This window comes from Xiphophorus hellerii, chromosome 6 (genome assembly GCF_003331165.1).
Source record: "Xiphophorus hellerii strain 12219 chromosome 6, Xiphophorus_hellerii-4.1, whole genome shotgun sequence".
Taxonomy (NCBI): Eukaryota; Metazoa; Chordata; class Actinopteri; order Cyprinodontiformes; family Poeciliidae; genus Xiphophorus; species Xiphophorus hellerii.
This window is the reverse complement of record NC_045677.1, coordinates 20,730,606-20,756,971: the sequence shown is the minus strand read 5'-3', so window position 1 is coordinate 20,756,971 and position 26,366 is coordinate 20,730,606. Positions and strand designations below refer to the sequence as shown.

Below are 26,366 nucleotides of genomic sequence, written 5' to 3'. Positions count from 1 at the left end.
ACAAGAAATCACAGGAGGCGCACGATATTGTGCCAATACACAAAGCTGCTGTTGAAAAGCCGTCGCGTGACACCTGCATGTTTTTGTGTTTCTCTTCCATAACAGGCTCAGGCGAAATATTCCTCAAATAAGAAATAAGTTAAACTTGTAACATTTAATTTGCTTATTCAGCTTTGCAGTAAGCAAAGTTTTAATTTACAGTTTGTAAAAAGGTTTAAGCAGAAAGTTTATTTGCCATCAGTAACATTTCATTTGTTTCTTTGGAGCTTTCATTGCTGTTTTTTTTCTTTCAGATTTATATAATATAACCCCTTATAGTCCATACATACATAGTCTTGTACATCTGTAAATAAATATTTATATCTCGAAGAGCACTTCTGGATAGATGCAAACTACATCTTGTTGCTTGTACTTGTGACAGTGCAATGACAATAAAGTTGAATTCTATTCTATTCTATTCTATTCTATATCTGTATATTGGTCTGTTGTTAATTTTTTATTTATTTATTTTTTCCTCTCCTGATGGATGGTGATAGGGTCGTGATGATTTGGAGCTTGGAGTCATGAACAAACCATGAAGTCGTCTGTTTTTCAACCTTTTCTAAAGACAAATGTGAGGCAACAAGTAGGAAAGCTAAAAGCCTCGACAGTGATCTCAGATGCAGCAATAAATCTACAACAGAAAAAAAAATCAAGGTGTTGCAATAGTATAGTAAAAGTCCAGACTTCAAATTGATTAAAATGCTGTGGGGAGATCTTTAATAGAGCAGTGTCTCGATGAACTGAAGGAATGGGGCTGAAGGACACTGGGCGATAAAATATCCCAAAACAAATTGTCTGTTTTTCCACCTAAACCAGCAACATCCGCCAGAGTGCAGAATGTAAAACTTCACAATCGTAGATAGGAACAAGTGCTAACCTCCGCACTTCCAAAAAACTAAAATAATAAAAAGAAACATACTTATAAAGCATAATATATGACCCAGCACAGATTGACAACAGAGCAGAGACTTTGTCTAGCTTATTTATTTTCTGTCTTTGAAAACTGCTGAATTTTGCACTGAGGGTATAAAAAGTTGAAATTTCTTTTCTTGACATCATTGACGTCTATTTTTTTGTTTTAACTTTTCACCCCTGAATGCTTCTAAAATTTGCACCAAGCTATTGCTTTTGGTTTTTTTGTCTTTATATAGTTTTCTCTTCATTGCTCATTCTTGAAAAAGCAGTACTTATAAATGAACTATAAAAGGAGAGATTTTGGAAATTTATATTTGAATGCATGTTTTTCTTTTTTTACATTCGATGGACCTTACCAGAGGGGCCGCTTTTCATTGGTTGATGTCCATTCTGCGTGGTCACGTGAGTGGCCGGCTCACAAACACGCTTAGCTTCTCGTTAGCTAAGTACAGCATAATGGCGGCACTGATACAACTTCTACACCTTGAAGTCTGTTTGCTACACAGTCTTACGTTAGCTAAACAGATCAATATGCAATGTGTCTGTATCTGACATACACTAAAGATTTCATTTTAGCAGAAAAGACTTTGGACTAAACTGTTACTCGTGTTAGCCACGTTAGCACCAAGTACAGCTAGTCAATCAACCATCTGTGTTCAGGGAAGCGCTGATTAATAATCGAGAAATAAATATCAAGCCTGGAAACTTGATATCGTAACGGACTGAATGTTATGTTTTTAACGTAACCTTTGCTCGTCTTGCGGGGCGCAGGCGGTTGCCACGGTAACAGGTGTGCTTAAACTACAAAGAGAGAGAGTAAAAAGGTAGGAGTGGTTTTGAGTTGATAACCTGTTCGGGTTATTTTATCTTTGTTTACCTTTGCTGTGGCGCATTACAGCCGCTGTAGTTTCTAAACGTTGGACTAATTACCTCGTTCGTTTGTGAGTTTACGTCATTCACAACAAACATCAAATAGAACAAATATATTTCATAAAATTTTAACAAACAAATGGCTTCTACCGCGATAATTATGTGAAATTAAATTAATTATATCCCAACTTCAGAAGATTTGCCTTTACCTTTACAGAGCTCTTTGGTTCCTGCTAGTCAGTCTGTAGCTTCTCATATTGACGTCATCAAACCAAATTTCAGATCTACCATAACTGACTGACACCTGCTGGCCTCAGGTTTGAAACCAGCTTGTGACTGAGAAACCAGTAACCTCCTCCCAGATGATGACATGAACTTGTTAGTTCCTCAGCCCATTGTAGTAGCTGATATATTGTGAAAATCCAGTAGAAATGATGCACTAATCGAGTCATGTTTACATAGCAACAACCGCTGCGAGGCTTTGCTTTTGAGACCTGTGGTCACGTGGGTCGGTTGTGGGCGGAGCTTGGTAAGGTCCATGAAAGAATATGTTCATTTTAGTTTCATTCTCATGTGTTGCTTGACATTTTTGTCATTTTTTATTTATCCAGACTTGAATAGTGTTAAATGACATCTTGAACTGTTAAAATTAAGTCTTTAAATTAAAAACATCCTTCTGATATCTCCGAGTCTCTCTTAAAAATACCAGGAAACAAAATAGTGATTTGCTTTATAGTGTGATATCAATCTTTTTATTGTGATAGGATTTTTTTTCCATATTGCCCAGCTTTAGCCTATCAACAATATGAACAATTTGGGAAATCACACAGAAGTGGCTCAAAGGGTGAACTAAATTTTTTCCATGACCGCACATTTAAATAACTTGAAGCATAATCATGCTTAATTCAAGATGTATAGCTTGTAGACTCTCAATCAAAAGAGCCACGCAATAGAAGAAAAATAAATGTTTTCAGGAGTCCTATAAAGTTGAGACATATAGTCAAGGAAGTTCAGTTTAAGTTAAGAGGACAAGTGCGAAAAGACAAATATGAAACAATGACTTTCCCTCTAATGTGCACTAGAAGTCTGTTGCTGTTTTCTCCAGAAAAAAAAAAATGCTGCACTGCAACATTTCAGTGGCAGAGGGTGAGTGTGGCCTGAATGCTTCCTTCTCAAGCGTTTGTCAGCATGTATGAGCCGCTTTCATCTTCCCGTTTTTTTCCTCAGACAGCAGCACAAGTCAGTCAGGATTGATCAGGGAGAGAGAAAACACTAAAATGATTACTTGCACCAGTTCTTTGCTTTTTTATCTCCCAAGGATTCCCGCTCTGAAGCCTCTGACAGTCGGTGTGAGAGAACCAAAGAGGATTCGTGAAATACCTAAACTTGGAACCTTTGCGGCGCTTGGAGGATGCTGTAGAAGTACCAGAGAGACAGAGAGAGAAAAAAACATTACTGTCAAGAGCTCTCACTTGGTTGTAAGAAAGACTTTTATGAGGCAAAACAGAGCACGTGCAGCAGACAACATGCCAGGGAAGAGTTAGGATGCACTCCCAGCTCCACTGATGCATAAAGATGTTTAGCATTCGTTTCTCGAGAATTAAGCGTGCCAAGACGAATCCGGCACCATCTCCACGTACGCTGCTGTCTTTCCTATCAGGCTGCTTTGAATTCTGGGTTTTCTGGCCTGGGACGTTTCTGCCAAGCCTTGGCTGGCAGTCATGAAAGGCTTTGAGGGTCTTAAAGACTCATGAATATTGTAAAAGAATAATCTTTGAAGTTTGCTAGAATCGACTTGAGAAACAGTTTGTTTTACTTTAATCGTTTAGTCATTCATTTAATCATTTAGGCAGAGTAATTAATGATAATTATCAAGGTAATCTACATCATTTCTTTGAAAAGAGAGTGAAGATTTATAAACACCTCCTCATAATATTCTTTAATTATTCTGCCACATGCAGCCTGAGGTTATTTAGAGTCTGATGCTTAAAGACGTTTGACATTTTTCTCAGACTTTATGGACTATGAACCATTTGTTGAGCTGATGTTCTGTGTCCACATGTGAGTAGCAACCAGCTTGAAGTTCGCAAAAAGTCCCAACAAACATCTTTTGTGTCCTTTATCTGGTGGTCCTCATAGATCTCATCTGCAACACTGGATTTGCTTGCTCAGCGTGTATAGGCTAGAGGATGGAGAGGAAATGATATCTTACAGTAAAATAAATGCACTACTTGTCTACATTTCTAGTCCATTGCAAAAATATTAATAGTACTTTTGTTTTTGACTTTTTGTCACCTGGCAATATACCTCAATACACTTGATGGGGATTTTATGTAACAAACCAAAACAAAGTCACTACTGAGTAATAACAATGACAATAACATTTACAAATAACCAATGTTTTGTTAATTTTGTCAGAAAAACAAAAAAGATTCAGTGCTTTCAAATAATGCAAAGAAAGCAAGTTCTATTCATTTAGAAACAATAATATTAATGTTTTAACTCAAGAAGAGTTCAGAAATCAATATTTGGTGGGATAACCATTCTCTCATTTTTTCCAGGGCTTTAGACAACATAAAATAACTATATTTAATTAGGGTATCAAAGTAGAAATGGTTGAACATTTTGAAAGCCTATACATTGTGCCCCTTCTGCTTTACTGTACGTAAAATCGTTATTAAATACATTGAAGTTTCTAGTTGGTCCATGAAAAAAATGTGAGAAAATTCAAGGGGTGTGAATACTTTTGCACGTTAGCTCAGGACTCATCGATTTGCTCCGTCCTTACTATGTTTTTTTTCTGCAAACCTCTGATCTGCAGTGGAATTGGGCTGTGGCTCAGTGAAGCTCAGTTCTGGCATTACCATATTGTGGAAAAAGTTAAACCACCTCTAATCTCTTTTTACTTAACTTCACAGGAGCCGAGCTTCCTCGTTATCTCTTAAAGTGGTTTTGATCAGCTGATCTCTGGGTTTTCTGAATGGTGTTCTCTGGATTTTGGCTGATTTTTTTATTCTCCTTTTCAGTCAGATACCTGAACATTTTCAGCAGACACATTGTGAGGACTTTGCCATCACCTCTCAAAGAATCCTTATTACATTTAGTAATAAATTTTTCTATTCTCTACTTCAAATAGATGTTAAGGCTGAGAGCTGCATGTAGAAATGAGTGCAGGAAAGAGACTGACATAAAGGGACTTCTTCCAAACGCACATCAGATGTACTGAAGCCTTTTGTGTTGAGGATTTTTTTCAGATTGCAAGGATGTGGTGACTCAAGTGTCACAGGAAACCAGTGAAAAGGGTGGAAATGAGCGTCTTGGAAGGTATAATGCTCCAGTTCTGCTCTGTTTGAGGAAACCATGTTAATTATAGTTATTATTACATACTTTTTTGTTATAATTTTTACTATAATTTATAATTTGTTCTTTTTTACCTTCAGAATTGCCTTTTATGTGACAACTTCACCTTTGTCCTTTCTCCTCTGACCTCTGACGCCAACAAGGTCTGCTTCACTGGAAATGTGTAAAGAGATACACTGCAAAAAAACAAATTCTTACCAAAATTCATACTTTTGTCCAGTTTCTACTGAAAATATCTTAGTACTCTTGAAATAAGAAAAACTTTTCAGCAAGATATAGGAGCTTGTTTTAAGTCAATAATTCCTTAATATTGGTAAAGAAAAGTATTGGTTTCACTGGCAGACTATTTAACTTAAGACAGTTTTTTCCATGTTATCAGTAACAATCTGTCAGTGGAACTAGTACTTTTTAAAAATCAATATTAAGGTATTTACTTAAAAACCAGTGCCTATATTTTGCTGAAAAGTTACTTGTAAGTTAACTTTGTCTTATTTGAAGATATTGGTACTAGAAACTAGACTAAAATACGTGGTGGGATTTTGTGTTTTGCACTAGTTGTTGGTAAAAAAAACAAACTTATAGGTTTGCAGTTTCTGAAATACTAAAATGTCTGAGCCATATTCAGTTTCCTTTCTGCCTCATTTGGACATTCGGTTTGACCTTCAGGAACTTGTCTTCACACTCCTGGTCGCCATGAATGAACTGAGTTTGAGCCGTTTGATTTGCTGATTCTCTATTCATGTTGCACATGTGTGCCTAATACGTTCATATTTAATACATTGTTTTTTTTGTACACTATTGGCAATATATTTGATTTTCATTGGTTTCTTGATCGTCTATCAGAGGCAGCAAAGTAACCTCGGAGGATATAATGATCTGGGGCCTCATGCATAAAGCGTGCGTGCGCACAAAAAATGTGCTGCGCCATATTTTACTCACAAGTCGGCATGTATAAAAATGAACTTTGCGTCAAACTTTGCGTAAATATACGCACACTTTTTCGCTGGCATAGTGTGTGAAAGAAAACGTGCGCAGCCACGTGCGTGCGCACGGCTTTATGCATCCGATTTTTTTTTTGTGCGCCGCACTTGTCTAAAATTTTACATACGCCAAGTTTTAGTGTGGAAACTGCGCACTCTTTTATGCATGAGGCCCCTGCTCTGTTGAAGGTAATTTAATCTCCTATACATATACAGATTTCTACACTGCTTTTCTCTGCTCAGTAAAAAGACTCTGGTTTGTTCAGGAAAGCTAAAATTATACCTTTTTATGTTGGGGGACTACTTGCTTTTAAAAGTTTATTACCTTTTTGCAGTGTTCACTGTTCAGTGCTTTTTAGAAACCAAAAATCCAGATTCAGTTACTTTAGGATAAACTATGCCTTACATGTCATTTCTTTCGCTTTTCCCTTTGTCTACACTTTCATTTCTGATTTTGATTTTCTGACTTTCACATCTTGGAAACATTTTAAGGGGGACTTATAATGCAAAATTTACTTTTTACACATTTTCGTGCTTCCATTTTGGTATCTACTGTTTCTAGAAACAACCTCGGCATTTAAAGAAACATCCAGGGTTGTGTTGTTTTGCCAATAACTTAAGTATTTTGGTGACTAGACAACGAGTTGATTTAAAAACCTTCTGAAAATAATATCAAAAATCAGCAAGTGAGCTTGAGCAGGTTCGATCAACTGGTTTTACTGCTGTACAATGGCTGCTGGAAAGTGTTTTGTTGTTGACTTTCCATTCAGAAACCACTTGCTCCATTCTTGATGTTTGTGAAGGAGGCTCCACTTCCTCTGCTTCTGGGTCTGACTCAGGGTTAAAGCTGTATTGCTGAACAGTTGCACATCTGTTTGCAGCCATTTTCACACGCATAAAGCGAGAGGGTTGACATGGGGTTGGAGCTTTATTGTCTTTAAAGTGACCAGAGTCTGTAAAACAACTCTTTCTGAAAGGAACTCCAAATAGGCAGAACTGAGTAAAATAAAATCTCATTATCTGAGACTGAGAATGATTTTGTGCAAAAAAAAAGAAAAAAGAACATGTTTTGTATAGCCTGTAGAGCTATCCTAACCCTGTTCAAAGCATAATAGGTCCTATTTAAATGTATTGAAAGTATTTTCACTCTAATAGAAGATGGGCAAAAATGGCTAGCGTATTATTTTCTAATATAATTTCACAAAAGCCTGTTATATTTATCTTTAATAACTTGAGACTCTTCTGATTAGGTAAAATTGCTTCATTTTGATCATTTTCTGAAGCTATGCACACAATCCTAGAGGTAAATGAACAGAAAACGGTGAGCACATGTGTTGGCAGGGGAATAAAGAAGCATAATGGCTGCATGTGGAGGAGGAAGGGATAGCTCAGATTCTTCCTGAGCAGCTAAATGTCTGGAACAAACGCGTTCATTTATTACCCAAAAATATCAAGGACCAGGTACCCTGACTGTGTGTATAAACTTCACGACCATCTATTCAGTGATGTTGATGAGATGCTTAAGGTTTGGATCAGACTGAGTAGTTTTTGTAATGTTATGAATGAACAGCGAGGCAGATGTGGCTCAGTTCTCTGTTCACTCGCTCCTGTCATGCACTTGATTGATTTTCTGGAGTCTTGGGACTTATTTGCTGCAACAAGGATCATTTGTCACCATCACCAGACAGCCTCTCTGTCCTTTTCTTTAAAGGTACCCTGGATGGTAGTCATGCATGGTTGTTATAGATTATAAAGGTTTCACTTTAAGAACAGAACCAGCAGATGGAAAAACGTAACGTCTGCTTTCAAACTGATGCTAGGAACAGAAGATGTGTGTGAAATTGGCTGCATAGCGATTTCTTTCTGTCTTTAACAGCATATTTTTTTCCACACTTTGTGCTCTCACCAACTACAGAACATTGCAAAAGTATTCACAGCCCGTAATGTTTTTTTCCATTTTGTCACATTGCAGCTACAAACCGAAATTTATTTTATTGGGATTTTACAGGATAGAGCAACATAAAGTTGTGTGTGTGTGTGTGCTGAAGTGTGTTGAGTATTTCTTTAGAACCCACATGAGTCAACACTTTGTGCAAACACCCTATGGTGCAATTACAGCAGCAAGTCTTTTGGGGTACAAGCTTTGTACGTGCTGAGACTGAGAGTTTCCCCTTTTTCTTCTCCAAGTTCAGACACAGATTAGAGAATGTCTGTCTTTTAACTAGGTCTAGGCAATTCATCAATAACAAAATTCTTGGAGACAGAAGAGACGTGACTGATATCAGTAGAAAATATGTCAGAATATCCTATAATTTCACTGAACTCCGATCCAAAACCACACTGCATTCTGGGAGATGTAGACAGAGGAAAGACTTAGTCACTCTACCTCTCACAGCCCAGCTAAAGCAAGATTGGTGGCTCAACTAACTCACTCATTCTTTGGTTACCTAGCAACAACTTGTTGAGTAACTTTCAGTTACCTAGCAAGTTGGTGAGTTAATGCCGCAGCAGCAGTTTCAGATTTCACAAACATGCCTCATAACTGCTTAAAAATAAACATCAAAACTATGAAGTAGAAAAGCAGTAAATGTCACTTCATCACTTTGGTAGCATATCAGATATTTAAAGCAAAAAAATTATCAACAATTATCAATATTGAAACCATTATATTATTCAGCCATATTACCAAACATCATAAAGTCTTGCCACAGATTATACATTTAATTTAGAGGTCAACCTCCGCCTCAGTTTCATGTCTTTCACTGCGTCCAGTCGGGTTTACACCATCCATCTTCCCATGAACTCTGATCATTTTCCCTCGCTGGAGAAACAACATAAAACCGCCACTGCCATGTTTAATTGTTTGATTATCATGTAAAGCACTGAACTGCCTCGTTTCTGAAATACAAATAAACTTGACTTGACTTGTGAGGATTGTGTGGTATGGGTGACATATAGTCTTGGTTTTCCACCATAAAGCTTGGATAAAGGCCAGTTTGATTTTGGTCTCAAGCTGTGTTCCCCAGACTGTTGTGACATGAACATCTCATGCCCTTCTTTTGGAAACTCATTGAAAAAAGCCAAATTTGTTAAGTTGAGTACTTATATTGTTCTTATGGACATATTCTCCAACCTGAGCTGGTACCATGCAGACATGGCTGCTTCCCTAAATAATTCTCTCTGAGCCAAACCTGTCAGGTTATATCTTGGCGAGCCACCATAATTATTTATATGACATGACGGCACACGATACACCAGGGGATATACAGTATGTGCACGTTGTGTTGTTTAAAAAATTAAAGTAAAGCACAGCAGCCTACAATGAAGAGAGTAGCCATGTTTAAAAATTGATACGCTCTTTCTACTTAGAAACTTTCATCTTGGAGAGATGGCTGCAGTGTCACAGTTCCCATCTCCAAGTGAAGGTGGATGTCAGAGAAACACTGCAAGAGAATAGGGATTTATTTCCAGTGTTTTATGAAATATACTGTTTATACAAATAGACAATTTAAAGTGTACTATTAAATTATTTGCATTAGAAACAAAACCAAAAATATTAATTTTGTGTTCTTACAGTGTAGTGTGTTAGCACATTAACCCTTAAAAACAACAATTGGTTCATCCATGCTATGTTTACTAATTGGATGACTTCTCAAGAATATTAACTTTCCCTTTAATTGATTTAGGGCAATCAAAGTAGAGGAGGCTGAACACATGCACACCACACTTTTCATATTGTCAGGTCTAAATACCTATTAGAGACAATTTAAACAAATACAGGAAAGACAAGAGAGTTAGATTCTGTTATACTCGCGAGGAGAGCAGACAGAGATGTGCTTTTAGTCACAAATCTCCAACCACTCTGCCACACATCTGTCTGTTCCTCTCTTTTATTGATCTTTAGGAAACCCTGCCACACGGGGCGCTGCAACTCTAAAAGGGTGGAGTCAAAGCATTCATCACATGGTTGCAGCGCTAAATAACATTCACTTCTAGACACATGTTATCTATATTCTAAATCTTTCTTTCTCCAGGCACGGTGTTGAATAAGGCACGTTTGCATAGCTTCAAAGCAACGGCTTTGTATCACAAAAAAGCACAGAGCAGAGTTTATTGTCAGGCATGTAAAACTCTGCTGGGAGCATTTAACACCTCTGTCTTGTAGGAAGTCCTGCAAGGCAACAGCTGCTGAGAGTAGCTGTCACCTCTATTTCCCAGGGAAGTCTCAGGATAGAATCAAAGTTATTTAACACACAGAAACATTATCTAAAATGTAACTACAAGGCTACATGATACAACAAATATTTGATAATTACTAATACAATTTACCTAACACATATGTTTCCATTTTATTTAACATTATGATCTATAGTCTTTTACATGAAATCCTGATGGTTCACTGAAGTTTAACTTTGTGAAACATCAATTGTTTCAAGGATTAAAAAACCACAAAGCAACACAAAGATATATAAGCCAGCAGCCATTGGGTGACATCACTTTCAAGCACATTGTAAATCGTATTTAATGAATAAAAACCAGTGTTTTCACTCTGCCTTCTAGCGCGGCTCTGCACACATCTGAATGGGGGGAAACTTATATTATCTCCCATTAGATCTACTTAAACCTTTTTCTTGCCTGCTTAATCTGCCGTCTACCATCTAATGGCCTCCCTCATGCACATTCAGTTCACTTCTCATCCATCAGTCACTTAGAGGGTGGGACGGGATGTTGAGGCTGTTCAGAGACAGAGACAGAGCGAATGCAGTGGAGGTTTGATTGGATTGACTGGTAACCCTTTTAAATGCAGGTTTCCTCGCTCTCCTCTGCTGCTAATTAAGGCAATTAACTTCTGAAAACTTAATAACAGCATTGCTGCATTATGGGACTATCAGTAGAGTTAAATTATCTTCCTTTTAAGGCCTTGAAATAAGAGATTTTTGCTTTTTTTAAAGAGCAGTGCGGGGATTTAGGGCGGATTATGTGTGGGTGGAGGCAAAGGATGGAGGTAAAGAAGAGGTAGGATGGGGAAAATTGTGACGTGAATGGAGCCCCGGAGGAGACTGCGGAGAGAGTGTGTCAATGTGTGTGTGAGATGGCGTTAAAGGTAAATACGATTCTGCACGCTTTCTCCTTCATCTTCAGAAGAAACAATGTGGAGACGTATTTTTAGAAAATACTTTCATATGATTTTGACTATAAACTCCTTTTCTACATGCTCTGTTGATGGCACCTCATAAGCTTTGGACTTATAGCATTTAGATTGGTCCTTATATGTTCTTTAAGTAAATGAACAAGCAAGAGATCTTTGAATCTTTTTAGAAATGTATGGCAACTGAGAACCTTTATCCAGCTTAACGATAAAATAGAAAATCTCACTTCATGTTGTTTTCTCCAACAATAAATTTACTTAATCCTTGATTTTGACTGGGGTGTTTTCACTGCATCTCAAATAGGAGTTTAAATAATTAGTTTTTTGCTTAAAATATAATCAGGGATTCAATTAGGACTTGACCTTTTTGCTAATTTGGTTATTTTTGGTGTTACTGCTGTCAGGATCCTGGGTTGTTTGAGTTGGTTTAGATTTAGTTAATAGATTGTTTTCTTTTCTTTAATTAGATCAGCTGTGTTTCTGTTTTGGTGCATTGCTGGGAAGAAATAGTGGTTACAGTAAAGTTCTTGTTCATGTCTTGGCATTGTGTAAAGTGACACACCTGCGTTCTCCGGACCAGCACATTTCCAAAACTCCTGGTTTCATAGAGGAAGTGCATCCATTTGGCAGCTGCTTTTTGATGCTTTCTTTCCTAAATCCAGTGGTTGCCAGATGTCTGGTTGTACACAAGCCTCATTATAAAAGTGTCCTGATACTCAGAGCCAAACAAAAACACAAAGACTACGACCAACAGGGAATTCCAAGAAGCGACTATCCTCAGAGTTTCTGCTTTCATCTTCATGTGCCACATTCCTGTGGTGACACTCGATGATCGTCCCCTGGGGACCGAGGCATGGCGAGAGGAGAGGGTGCAGTCCTCAGAGGGTGTGAAAAGCTCACGAAGGACTGCCGATGTGACAAACAGACTGCTTCAGGACTCATATAAGATGCTACGTCCAGTCCTTTTTCATCTCTAACCCCTCGGATCCAAACACTCGGTCAGGAACCTTTAGTGTCACACAGTGTGTCAACATGAAGGCAAATCCAGCTACAGCATGTTGTAGTGTGTCGGATACTCCAGCAGGTTTTCCTCATGAGTGTCTGAAACTAACAACATAAGACGGGAACATTCTATCCTGATGCTACACCAGAGATTATGTGTCTAAACAATAAGTGAAAAAGAAAATCTTCAAAAGTAGTTTTTCAGCTCAAAAACAATGTGCATTTCCGGAAATTAGAATATCATTAACTAGAAAATTTCGGAAGAAATTTAGCCGGGGCCTGCCAAGGCGCGCCCGTCGGGCATGGGCCCGGCGTCGTCACGCTACAAATCGGCGTCGACGCTAAAGAACAGCCGCGACGTAATCAGTGGCACGCGGAGAATCGCAAGAACGTTAAGCGAGGCGGACGTGCACCATTCAGTATTATAAAGTAAGTATATCAGCTAAAATCAGCAGAAACGCTAATGTTAGCGTCATTGCTTTCATCAGTATGTGGGAAATCACTAGGATATTTTCTGTAATTGATTTACTCCATTCAGTATACTAAACATTGCTATAAGTAAAATAAATAGCTAATAGCTTATTGAAGCTAAAATGCTAACGCTAATGAACCTTGCATTGAACTGTTTAGTAACAGTACAATGCTCATAAACTGCAGGAAGGCAGTTCATTAGCATTTACCTAATGATTTTCACAAATATAAATTTTCAATAACGCACACACACACAACATATTACAGTTTAAAAATATATATTGACCTTATGTTAAAGATTTCTACAAACTTTTTACAGGTAAAGTTTACAATGAACCAAAATTACAACATTTAAAGAATACCATAAATTTAAGAATCTAATGTCTCTGCAATAAAAAGAAATTGCTATCTTTTTTATTTTTAAACAACACCTCTTAAATACAACACCTTTTAAATAACTGATTTTATGTATTCAAGTTTTAAATATTACATTTGAGTTTGCATGGATGTAAAATTACTGCTCAGTTTAAAAATTGCGTTGTGTTCTGTAAATAAACAAAACACAAGCAAAATCAATAAACTATATGCATATTCCAGTATACTGCGTTTTGGTTTTACATCCATTCTATTTAAATGTAGTTTGTTCGTGCTTACCAATGTTTTCTGGCCGGATGTCTGGCACCGTTTTCCCCTGGTCAGTTCGTCGATGTCTGGTTTTAGTTCTATTCTGTGGCAATCCGCAAAACGGCGTGTAGGTTTTCGTCAGTAATGCGCGATCTGTGCTTGGTCTTGTTTAAAGTCATTATTGAAAACATCTGTTCGCACAGATAGGTGCTTCCAAACGTGGACAAAACACGAGCTGCATGGAGTCGAAGCTGTGGCATCAAATCAGGGGGCAGTAGACGGTAAAAGTCCTCGATTGAAACATCACGGGACTTCGCTCTTTAGCTTGTTAGCTTGTCGATCTTTCAGTTTTATTCGCTGGGAAAATTAATCATCAGCTTGAGGTGACTCTGCTGCACTCTAGTGGCGAGAAGCCGTAATGTTGGTTGGTAAGAATCGGAAGGCATTATGGGATATGTAGGTTGTAGTCAATTCGTGCTCAAAACCTATTTTAAGTCAATCAATGGGGCTGTAAAACGGTGGTAGGGGGGAGAGGGCGACATAAAATGACGTAGCCGGCCACATGTGGCCCGCGGGCCTTGAGTTTGACACATGTGCAATAGAGGATCTATCTGCTGCTCATGCAAAACAGTCTATTTTAATCCCATGTGTAATAGTCATTGGGTTAAATCAGTTATATAATGCTGAAAAAGCAAGTAGTTGATGTAAAAATATTCAAGGCTTTTATTTTGAAATGTTCAGTATGCTTCATTTCAGAGGGCCAAACTAATACCACGTGTAACAGTGCTTTGGATGAAAAAGTCACATAAAGCCAAAAACAGCAATTACCTGATGTAAAAATATTCAAGGCTTTTATTTTGAAATTTTCATCAAGCTTAATTTTAAATTGCCACACTAATCACATGTGTAACAATTGCTGGGTTAAATCAGTTATATAAAGCTCAAAAGAGCAATTTCCTGATGTAAAAATATTCAATGCTTTTATTTTGAAATTTTTGTTAAGCTTCATTTCAAAGGGCCAAACTAATACCATGTGTAACAGTGCTTTGGATGAAAAAGTCAAATAAAGCCAAAAAGAGCAATTACATGATGTAAAAATATTCAAGGCTTTTATTGTGAAATTTTTGTTAAGCTTCATTTTAAAGTTCAAAACTAATCCCATGTGTAACAGTTACTGAGTTAAATCAGTTATATACAGCCCATAGCAGCAGGTAGTTCTAAAGGCCAGTTCAGTCCTGATCTGTTTCAACTGAGGATAGATAGAACTACAGCGATGCGTATTCGTAGTCCAAACCAGCAGCCAATAGCCTCTTGAGATCCGTTGCTATGGCAAATAATGGTCTCAGCAGGGTGTGAGCTCTGAGCTCTGAGCTCTCAAACACACAATTGTGTGTTTGAGCCAACACGTTTTACTGACAAAAAAGCATTGGAAACAAATCCTTCTTGTTCGGGAACCGTAATACATATTCGAAAAGCGTTTCGAGCGTATGAGAGGGCAATGTGTCTTCTGCGATAGTCCCGAGATTCATATCTGTACCTCACTCAGAACATTTACAGCGATGAGAGAAAGAAATGTTGTGCCCAGATCTGAAATTCTATTCAAATACATGGGAGAGAGCCTCAGACAGCCTCAGAAAATCCTGTCGCATGACTTTGCTCTGAAGCACCGTGACAGAAAACCGTACGGTCTAGATAAATTTCGAAAACATTTTACCGGAGCAGACAGGCGTATCAATGTCAGGACCGATTTTGATACTAATCGTGCGATATTTGTGGGCGTGATGGCGATTTCAAAAATGATTTGGGCTGAAAAAGTTGTCTTCATCTCTCACTCTAATCAGCGAGAGAAGCACTGTAATTTTCGGAAAAATGAGAAACTTTGGGTCGCTTAGAGGCAAATTGTGGACAAACCGTAACTGGTATCGACGAGCCGTCTTCACTTTCGAAGAGATCACAGACGTATCTACAAAATGAAATTTGAATGGCATTTCTAGGTGAATTTGTGACGACACAGAAAATCCTCAAAAATAGGGTATTTCCAGGATTTTTCCCATTGACTTATAATGGGGGTTTTTTCGTAGTTTTTTGCGAATTATGTCGCCACGTTAACCCCAAATCCCACCAAAAATAATAGCTCCAATGGCGTGAATTTTCTGCACATTTTGATACCTCATTTGTAGGTGTGCACCCAGCGGTATGAGCCGCATTAACGGTGACGGAAGAAAAATAAAGAAGAAACTTAAAGAGACGCTTCTCTCCGACAATAGTAATAGGTTCCTGCCATTGCTTTGCATGGCAGGCCCCAACAAGTTCATTTATAACAGTAATTTAATTCAAAAAGTGAAACTTTTATATTATATAGATTCACAATTGAAATGTATTACAGAGTGATGATTTTACTTGATGATGTCTGTTAGTTCTGGTTAAGGTGAGTGAAAGACAAAAATTCTGTTTTTAGCAATAACAGTCTGTTTTCTCCATAGACCAGGTAAAACATTTATGATGTTTCTATTTCAGAAGGATGTGAAATAGACTGTTTACTAGCACAGTTTTTCTTTCCCCTCAACTTTACATTTATGCTGCTTTCATACAGCACACTGTGAACGTCAAAGTTTCTTGAGCAGTGACCTTTCGGTGGTTTACTCTCCTTGTCACTGACTGCTCTCTCCGCAGTCTTCTCTTTGTTTATGCCATAATGACGCTCATGTAGCTTTTCTGTTTTCAACCTCATAGCAATCTCTGTATCATGAATAAATATGTTTCACTTTTTGAAATAAATTACTGAAAACAACTTTTGAATGATATTCTTATCTGTTGAGTTTTACATGTATTTTGTAGTGGCGCTTTTGGACATTTTTTGTTATTTGATGGAACAATTTTTTTTCTATAAGGTGTCCTGTGTCTGCAGTCTTCAGAGTAGCTCAGACAGATGTATTAGCCGAGTTTTAAGCTATTTCCTCAGTTTATATCATCATCATCATCATCATCATCATCATCATGCTCTCCTTGTTAAGTTTGCATTTGTCCAGCAGGTCAAAAACAGCGGCAGACGGACGGGTTGACTGGCTGCCTGGAAACAGCTTAAAGCCTTATAGTATCTAACTTTATTCTGCATCTGGAAATAATATACCTTATAATCCAAGTAATCGAAATGTCTAAATATTAAAGAACAGACAATTATATTAGCTTTTTGTTAAATATTTAGTTATATTTCTCAAGATTTTAGGCAGATAAAAAAATCTGTTCGGGTAGCACAGCATAAACTTCTTACTATGACAACCATAGTAAGCAGTTTATTGTTTTACATTAATATATTCTCTGTGCTCCTTTCTTTGATTAGATCAGCTGTGTTTCTGCTTTGGTGCGTTGCTAGGAAGAAATAGTGCTTACAGTAAGGTTCTTGTTCATGTCTTGACATAATCCGAAAGGACGTAAAAATGAACACTGAAAAGAGAAGAGGACTCAGAAAGAGGAAGAATGAAAATAAGTGAGAACATTGTTGTGATATCGGTGTGCTGAGCTATTTTCAAACACGTGAAAACAGTTCACATGCACAGAAAGGCTCATCAGACCCACACGTCTGAATCACAGTTGCCTCCAAGTCAGAGTTCCCCTCACCTCCCGCCGACAGCAAACTGTCGCCTACTGCACAGACATAAGCACAGTTACGTGAAAAAAAAAAAAAAAAAAAAAAACTGGCACAAGCAACAAAACGGCTGAGATGCAGAGCAACGTGCTTTGTTACTGAGATATTTCACAAAGCAAATTACTTACCGCATTGTCCACCACACCTCATTGTCACCCCTGGCAACAGTTGCTGCTGGTCAGCTCTAAAAGTGTTGCTTTGGCCATCTAATGTAATTAAAGTAATAGAGTATGTTGTCTCTTCTTAACTCTATCAGTGTCACGTAACTAGGTGAATGGTCATGTGTTTAGGCCTGCACATGTGGAAGGAGATGTTTGTCTCAACATTCTGTAAAAGGAATCAGAGTAATACCTCACACAGATATGACTAATTTATTATGCATATATTTAGAGTATCTGCTACTTAAACCACAAATGATGTGTGCTACATCATTGTCATTCCTACTGAAAAAGACGTTATATTGGCCCATTAGTTTGACATTATATCAGGTTGATTGTTTCTGATTACAGCTTAATAAGCCTAATACTTCCAAGCGAACAGTAAGAGCTGAAAAACCTTTTGGATGAGAGGTGGAAAGACTTCAAGATACAAGAGAAGTCTTTCCACCTAGAGAAGCTCTGACTGAGTTTCTCTATAACCATAAAGAGAAATTTAAACTAAAAGTTTGAACCGCCACAATAAAACAAAAGTTTCACAGTTCTCTAAGGACAAACAGGAAGTTTACACAGAGTACAGGAGAGATTACAGCAGATGTACATGTAGGTTTCTACAACTTCATCTACGACTCCCAAGGTCATTCTTGCATATTTATGTTAGTTTTTTTTTTTTTTCTTTGAATGCATTCATTTGATAAGAGAAGCAAACAACATTACGAAGCACATTTTAACAAAAGCACCGCTGTAGCAAAAAATATATTAAATAAATCCAAATGAATTTGTATTTATTAATGTATTTCAGGTGTAGCAGGATTGTGTAGCTTGGACTTTTCCTTTTTTATTTGGATATGTAAATATTAAGTGCTTTTGCCAAAGGCTAGTGTGGAGGCACAAGATTAGCGACAAATTAATCATTAAAATCAGTTCAATTAAATCTGGCTTTTCAGTTTATTGATCTGAAAGATGAAGTACAATCCCTCACAGGAAGACCATATTTTATTTTATTTGATGCACCTGAAGGTGTCAGGTGCTTTTCCTTACCTATGAATCAAAATCTTGCAGTACTTACTAAGCTTGTCACAACAAACAATAGATTAATTAATCACATGACAAATAATGGGCATTGATAATTTCCAGTTGCATGATTGTTTGTTTTTCTCACGTCTCTTTTTCTTTCTACCATAGACTGAATGACAGACGTCTTCAGGCTGGTGGATTTGTCTCAACTGTTTGAAATACAATTTTGTTGACACAGACTCCAGTATCCATCTTATTTGTTGTTTTGGTTATTTTGTTAATTTATCTTGGATATCTAAAATGTCTTCTTGTTCTAGTATTAAGTGTTTGCTAAAAATGAACATTTATTAATCCCTGAGAGGGTGTACTTGCATTATTGTGCCATTACCATTACATTACTTTTAAATTGTCTCAAAACAACATTATTCTTTATTGCACTAACTTCAGGGTGATTTATCATGAAGGAAAGTTAGTTATCGTGACAGGTCTAGTAGTTATTACAGGTCTGTCCAGTGTTTACATCCTGCTGTTGGTCTTTCTGAGCCTGATCTCTGCTGTGTCTCTAAGCGGCTCGCTCACATGTATCTCCCAGCAGGCAGAGCTCCAGGACTAGGATGACTGGGAAGACCCAGACCAGCAACGTGACCAACAAGAATGACCCACGCTCCCTCAACTCCCGCGTCTTCATCGGCAACCTCAACACGGCCGTCGTCACCAAGGCCGACATCGAGGCCATCTTCGCTAAATACGGGAAGATAGTGGGGTGCTCCGTTCACAAGGGCTACGCCTTCGTTCAGTACGCCAGCGAGAGGAACGCCCGGGCGGCTGTGGCTGGGGAGAACAGCAGAGTCATCGCTGGACAGTCTCTAGGTAAGAACATATCTGTTTCAGTTTGTGAATCTAAGAGCTGCTGTACAGTGTGAGAAAACAAAAGGCTGCTTTATGTACTGCTTACATCAACTTGCTGATTGATAGTTCGACATGAGATGTGAAAATTACACGCAGTTTAACCCTCTATGGCATGACTTTTTATTTTTTGGGGGAAAAAATATTTTCCTGCATTCTTTGGGAGCTTGGTGGTCCCTAATTACATGTCAATCATAAAATCGGACTCTGACACCTCCTGGAACCAGATTTGGGTTTGTTGCCTCAGGGTAACATTGGTCTAGAACACCAAGATTTTCTACACTGATTATGAGAAATGAAATACAAATCAAACAAAAACTATATTCATAAAAAAACTTTTTTTCGGACAAAAATATGTCAAAAATCATGCCCCCCAAAAAATAAAATAAAGGAGCAATGTGAGGTACAGATATGTGGTTTGTTGCCTGAGGGCAACGCCATGCCATAGAGGGTTAAACTAATATTCTTTAGAAACGGAAACAAAATAAATGCAGTAGGCCAGGGGCTCAATTGTTTGGGCAGCACCAAATATTTTTCTTTCACATCAGGTGAGTTTTATTAATATTTAGTGATATTTATGGATATAAACAAGTTATAATACATCTTTTGGGGAACAACAAGGAGATACTTGCTGGGGGACACAATAACCCTTGGAAAAATAAATACATAGCCCACATCCTTCTAAGTCCGGCCCTGCTAATTTTACTTAGTTTCTGTTCACTTCAGTGTATATAAGTACTTTATACTAGCTATCTTGTCTCAGATAAAACCTTTTGAATTAATATATGTATGTACATATATAAATATATAAAAATATTTGAATATAATGCTACAATGACATTACATGTCATTAGTAATTTAATCTTTTGTTGTTAGTGACAACTGAAATAAGAGGGCGAATAACATCTACTGCTTCTATGTCACAAATAAATATGCACTTATAGGTCGTTATTTCAACTAAACATATATCTCTAATTTAAAAAGACATTTCAAACAGTAGTACATTCTTTACATGTTCTTGTGAGAGCATCTTTTTCAGCAGCTTTGTTCAAAACTTTATTACAGATAACAAATCAAATTTTATACAAACGCAATAAAATGTGAGTTTAAATAAAAGCGAGGCAAGAGTCATAAAACTGGAGTCAATACAAATAAGAAAAGTAAATTTCATATATACGTAAAAAAATAAACGTTAAAGTTGAAGATTCAGTTCGTATTCTGCGAGTATGAGATCTTTGAGCTTCATTATTGAAACCCCCAAACCCAGAAAGACAAACAAACACTCCAGTCGGAGTTTTAATATTTTGATCTGGCTCATACTGTTTATGACAAAAATAAAGAAAGCAATATATTTGCTTGGCAATATTAAATTGGACAGTTAAATCTTAGAAACCATTCCATAAAACTGGACGTATTTACTGTGAAGGTATGAAATCCTTAAAGGTAAAAGCAACACATAAAAGCGAGAAGATGAAAAGAAAGTGAGGGAGAGAGGGCATTCACAGCGCAATCCATATGGGAGTTTGATAGATCCCCGTAAAGCTTTCCCATATTACTTATTGATTTGTTCACAGCGTCATCCATGGAAAATAAAAGTCTTTTCTGCTTCCTCTTTAAAAATTAAAAAAAGCGCCGTTGGGTCACGTCTGTAACGTCACTTTGTCCAGCTTCATGCTGCTTTTTCTGTGAAACTGCATATCATGCTAACACTGCACACAGACATTAATAAATATTAATAAAAATAGGCCTTGGGATGTAACAATATTTAACTGACAGTTACCTTCTTGCATCATACGACATTAAATTTCAACCTCTTAAAAGTAATAGTTGACTACAGTTCATTGAAACCATAACCCAAATGAGTTTTTAGTGCTAATTTCTGCTTAAAACCCAGTAATGACTAATTATGACAAACTTCAGAATCGCAGATTTAACCACTAACTTTATTCAATTTAATTTCTTGTTAAACAAAAAAAATAATTGCTGAGGTTCAAACCCAGCATCAGAATGTGGTGCTAATAGAAATTAAGTGGCTTTAAATGGTGCATGTCTGTGGATGTCAGATGTTTCTTATAATCTGTGGAGGTTTAAACCAAATCATTTTCTCAGTTGTACAGATAATGGATAAAAAGAGCATTTACCAAGTGAGCTGCAGCTGTGTGGACAAAAATGCGTAGTTGGTGTCAGAGATCAGCTGAGAATCTACAGACTAGCCTGAGATGACAGAAAGAAATACAGTAGCTAAAGTAACCATTTATACAAGCAAGCTGTGCTATATACAATCTGTTAAAATGTTAAACTGTAACGGGAAATGACAAGCTTAAGAAGTAAAAAGTCACAGCAGTGAGCTAATTATAAAATTCACAGACTGGTTAAAATCTGATGAGAACAGATGGATTCATCCTGCTGCTTGTTTGATTGTTTTGAATTTAAGGTGCAACATTCATATGGTATTATGAGAATTTATCATAAAAATATTCAAACATGGATCCATTCTGCCTGGTGTTAACGCCTCAGGCTGCTGGTAGTGGTGCAATGCTGCAGGGAATGTTGCTTTGGGCCTTTTAGTGCCAATTGAATGTTGTTTATATGCCACAAACTGACTGACTTTTGTTGCTGACCGCGTCCAACTCTTTATGAACACAGTGTACCCGTTCTCTAATGGCTGCTTCCAGCAGGATACTGCACTGTGTCACAAACCTTAAATCACTTCAGGCTGGTTTCCTGAGCATTACAATGAGATCACGGCACTCCAGTAATCTACTAGATCTCAATCCAGCTGAGCACTTTGGGACAACTTGGAACAGGAGATTTGCATTGTTGATGTGCAGCTGATAAATCTGCAGCAAGTGTGTAACAATATCAAATCAATAGTACTATACAGCTTACCTAATAAAGGGGCCAGTGAGTGTTCATGGAGTTAAGTACAAAATTATTCATGCCTCTGGAAGATATAGATTTTGTATTTTACTAACTTGTTTCTCCTGACTATAAGTAGAATTAAAGGGAGAGTATTTGACTTTTTTGAGCTTTTTCTCATGTCATAATTTTATTTCCTCATCTAAAACATACCTGGAGTGCTGCTTTGATAACTCCCTCGTCCCCTCTCTGATACCCCTGCTACTCCTAGGCTAGCAACAGCATTTAGTAAATACCTAATCTCCACAATACAAACCATTTGTTAGCCCAACACTTAATAATGGTGGTAGACGCATTATTGTGATGACATGTTGAAGGTGTCGGAAAGCTTCTTGAAGAGACAGAGGTCAAATTCAAGGCATCAAATTTTGAAGTCAAATTTCTCATATTTGATATATCTAATATTTTAAACACAATGGAAGGCACAAGATGTCGGAGGAAAATGACCTGCAACCTTTCAATCTAATGATAATTATTTTATTTTTTTTTATTTGAGAACTTTTGGGTCTTTTTCTTTTCAGTTTAATTTAATATTATGGCTCAGATTTTTATCCATTTTCAGGCTTTTTTGCTGCAACATATGTGAAACGCATTACAATAACATTGCATAACCCTTTCCTCATCCTTATGTTGTATTTACTGCTAATAGTAAGAGGTTTTCTAAGTCAGGTGGAAGATTTCTTACATTTCATCAGACTGACTTCCTGTCAGTTTTACGAACAAATGGAGCTTTTAAAATGAGTGGCTCCGGGTCTCCAGGTCCTGATTAAGCAACATCGCCATGTTCAAACTATTTATTCAAATAAGTGCAGTACATAACAAACTCTGGCTTGAAAGGAACGATATGCCATTTAGCAGGGCTTTTTTGCCAACACTCTTTAGTTTGGGGCTGGAGCCAGCAAGTGATTCACTAAGCATAGCATAAATAATGGCAGGAGCTAGCGTGTTCAGTGAAGGTGGTTTAAAAATATGTCTGCTGTTGCTGGTTTTAAGGCCGCTAATGGAAATGTTGTGTCTATGAACTGTTTCAGTTTCTTAAAAGGGGCAGCTGTGGGGTTAGCAGGGAAACAGATGTGCCTCAAGGGATTCAGTTTGTCTTACAGCTATAAGCAAAAAGAGGATTGCTAGTCTTCACTGCTCTGTTTGTAATACCTGAATAAGATATAACTGTATTAATTAGTGAGCATTAAAAGGTAATGGTTTTATAAATAAAACAGAGTCTGGCTAATAGTTTCCCTCTGTGTTTTAGGCTACACTAAGCAACAGCTTCTTGCAGATATATTCCTACCCAGCAGGGTTTTTCAATATTTTGTCACATTATAACCACAAACAGTGTGAGTAGGCACAACTAAAAACCTACAAAGACATTATTATCCATCTGAATTGATGCTGAATGAGAACGTTATTCAGGGAAACAGTGAAAAGGCCTACAGAAACTCTGGAGGAGCTGCAGAAATCCACAGCTTAGGTGGGAGAAACTGTTGAGAGGAAAACTATTAATGCTGCACTTTACAAATCATGTCTTTTTTGCATGAGTTAATGGTTACACTGGATTTTAGTTTGGAGTATCAGGTTAAAGAGAGATGCATGCCACACTTTTTAGATTTGTGTCACTTTTCTTCCACTTCATAATTAATTATTAGTCATTAGAGTTCCTGTTATCCTGTTTGCCACAAGCTATCTAAATGACACAGTACATATTTCAGTGTCAGATTTGATTTAAAACCAATATTAAGGAATTATTTACTTAAAACGAGCCTCTATATTTTGCTGCAAAGTTACTTGTATGTTAGTTTTGTCTCATTTCAAGTGTCTTAAGATATTTAAATCTAGACCAAAAATACTTGGTAAGATTTTGTGATTTTGCAATGCAGTCTTATAAATCTCAAATTAATTTGAGGTTTGTGGTGGCAATGTGAGAAAATGTGAAACTTCTTGAGGTGTGAATACTTTTGCAAGGTACTGTAACTGGTTGAAGCATGTAAAGGTGGACCCAAATAAACAGTCCATTGCACCAAGTGACGGCAAGGAAAAAGTTAGACTGACATTATTATGACACACAATCTGTGTTCCTACCACTAATTTGAATGCAGAATTTTCAGTTTTTCATTTTCTAGAAACGTTTTTGCATTTTCTGTCAGAGCTGAAACCATTTCAATCTGCCAGACGTCCAGGGTACCTTTAAAGATAAGGACAGAGAAGTTGTCTGGTGATGGTGACAAATGATCCTCCTAGCAGCAAATGAGTCCCAAGCGTTTCGAAAATCAATCAAGTTTACGATGGCAGCGGACGATCTGAGAACTGGCCCACAGTCTGCCTCGCTGTTTCCAAACTAGTGAAGCCTGATCCAAACTGAGGAATCTGATCGACCTCACTTAATGGATGGCCACGAAGTTCACACACAGTCAGGGTGCCTAACATTTAGAGTTTTACTGAAACTTCATTTTCATTCATCCACGAAGTGTGATTCTCATAGGAGCTGAGTCATAAAACATCCAAAAGAAAAGACTGATTTTATATATATTATTAAAGATTGCATTTTGAACATTATTCATATGATTCTCAATGATGAATGGTAAAATCTTTATTGGTATTACAGCAGCTGAAACCTGTTACATAACAGCTGAACAGCCTTTTGCAGGTTTTCTCTGGTATTTGATCATTTATCTTTAGTGATGAACTTCTAGACTGGAGATCCTCATTGACATTACATCAATTTTTAGCTCCCTTGAAATGCATCACTTACAGAATTCAAGTCTGGACTTTTGAACATTAATATACTCCAAGTTACTTCTGGTCTTTAAACATGCAGACTAAAAGTTGTGTGAATTATTCTGCGCTTAATTATAATTACACAAAGCTGGAGGTTCAGTTTGACAGCAATCTTAAACATAAAGCCAGAACTATGATGTACAGCAGTTAGAATGGCCTAGTCAAAGGTCATGCCTGAATACAATTAAAAATCTGACCAGATGTGAACATTAATGTCCTCAATCCACTTTGACTGAGCTGGAGCTATTTTTGCAAAAACACTAAATATTTTGTCTAGTTTCTTGTGCAAATATCTTAGTACTCTTGAAATAAGAAAAACTAACTTTCCTGCAAGATATAGGAGCTTATTATAAGTAAATAATTTCTTAATATTAATGAAATGTACTTATTCACTTTTAACTAGACATTTTTCCATGTTATGACATAATCTGACAGTGGAACCAGTGTTATTTCATCAATGTTAAGGGATTATTGACATAAAATAAACACCTATGTCTTCCTAAAAAAAATACTTGTAAGTTCAATTTGTCTTACTGCATTTGTACTAAGATATTTGCACAGAAAACTAGACTAAACAGTTGTTAGGATATTGTGGGGTTTTATTCAATTTAAGATACAAAGTTAGTAGATGCACCTGAAAATACTTGTTACTTACAGCATACAGTAATTATTAGATAATGCTAAACCTATGTAGCAGCTTAATGTGATAGTTTTCCGGCTGCTACTTCTACCATTTCTCATAAATTAAGTCAGTTGAAGTTCTGCTCCAGTGGAAATAAATATTTCAGTAATATATAATGAGAGTGGAGCTATAAAATGACCCCTGAAAGAAAATGTGTAGCCTCCTCAGGCTTTCACTTAATGAGCTGCAAGAAAAACTAGTTGCAGATAAATAATCACTCTAATGTCAGCATAAATTCACATGCCCAATCTGCATGCACTTAAAGAGCCCCAACCTCATTGTTACACATGTTGACAAACAATATGTCCTTAGAACAAAGCTTCGCTTGTATTTGTCCAGAGAAAAATGAAAATATAGTAAATGATCCAACATTTTATGGGTGAGCAAATGTTTTCTTGTAGCAGCCAAAGACAAATATTCCTTTGCTTAACGTGGCACGGTGCATCCACAGAGTCCTTGTAAACACACAGACACAAACGCTCACAATAAATCCAGCATATTACCAATGCACCGTAAGTGCCAGAGGTATATTGCACGTGCCTGCAGTAATGCCTCCCTATGCTCTGGAAATGATCTCTTCTGCTTTTATTCTGCTGCCTCGGTGAAATTTAACCCTCCTCGCCTTATCTTTTATACATGAACTTGATATCTGATTAGGCTCCAGCGGCGTGCGCAACCTGCACCCTATGAGATTCCTTGATATTTTCTTCAGGACTTTTAAATTACACCCAGAGAGAAGTGGCGGGGAGCGGGCTGTGGCTGCTTGATGGCATGACATGTGACAGGAAGGTCAAACCTGTGACGCCCTGAACGCGCTTGGCCCTCTAAGGTTCCTATGCGCCCCTGCGCTTGAGTG

At 37.3% G+C, this 26,366-nt stretch overlaps 1 protein-coding gene across 4 annotated transcripts in view; it reads left to right on the top strand.

The window, feature by feature from the left end:
• The window catches only part of LOC116722056 (RNA-binding Raly-like protein), a 69,141-nt gene that overhangs the window by 13,244 nt on the left and 29,531 nt on the right, over nucleotides 1–26,366 (top strand). For 3 of the 4 annotated variants that reach the window (XM_032566161.1, XM_032566158.1, XM_032566159.1), the window contains exon 2: nucleotides 18,824–19,101. In XM_032566161.1, coding sequence (XP_032422052.1) covers nucleotides 18,846–19,101 — 256 coding nt within the window. In that variant the 5' untranslated portion in view covers nucleotides 18,824–18,845. The remainder of the gene's footprint in view (nucleotides 1–18,823; nucleotides 19,102–26,366) is intronic. The other variant, XM_032566160.1, reaches the window with a different exon arrangement.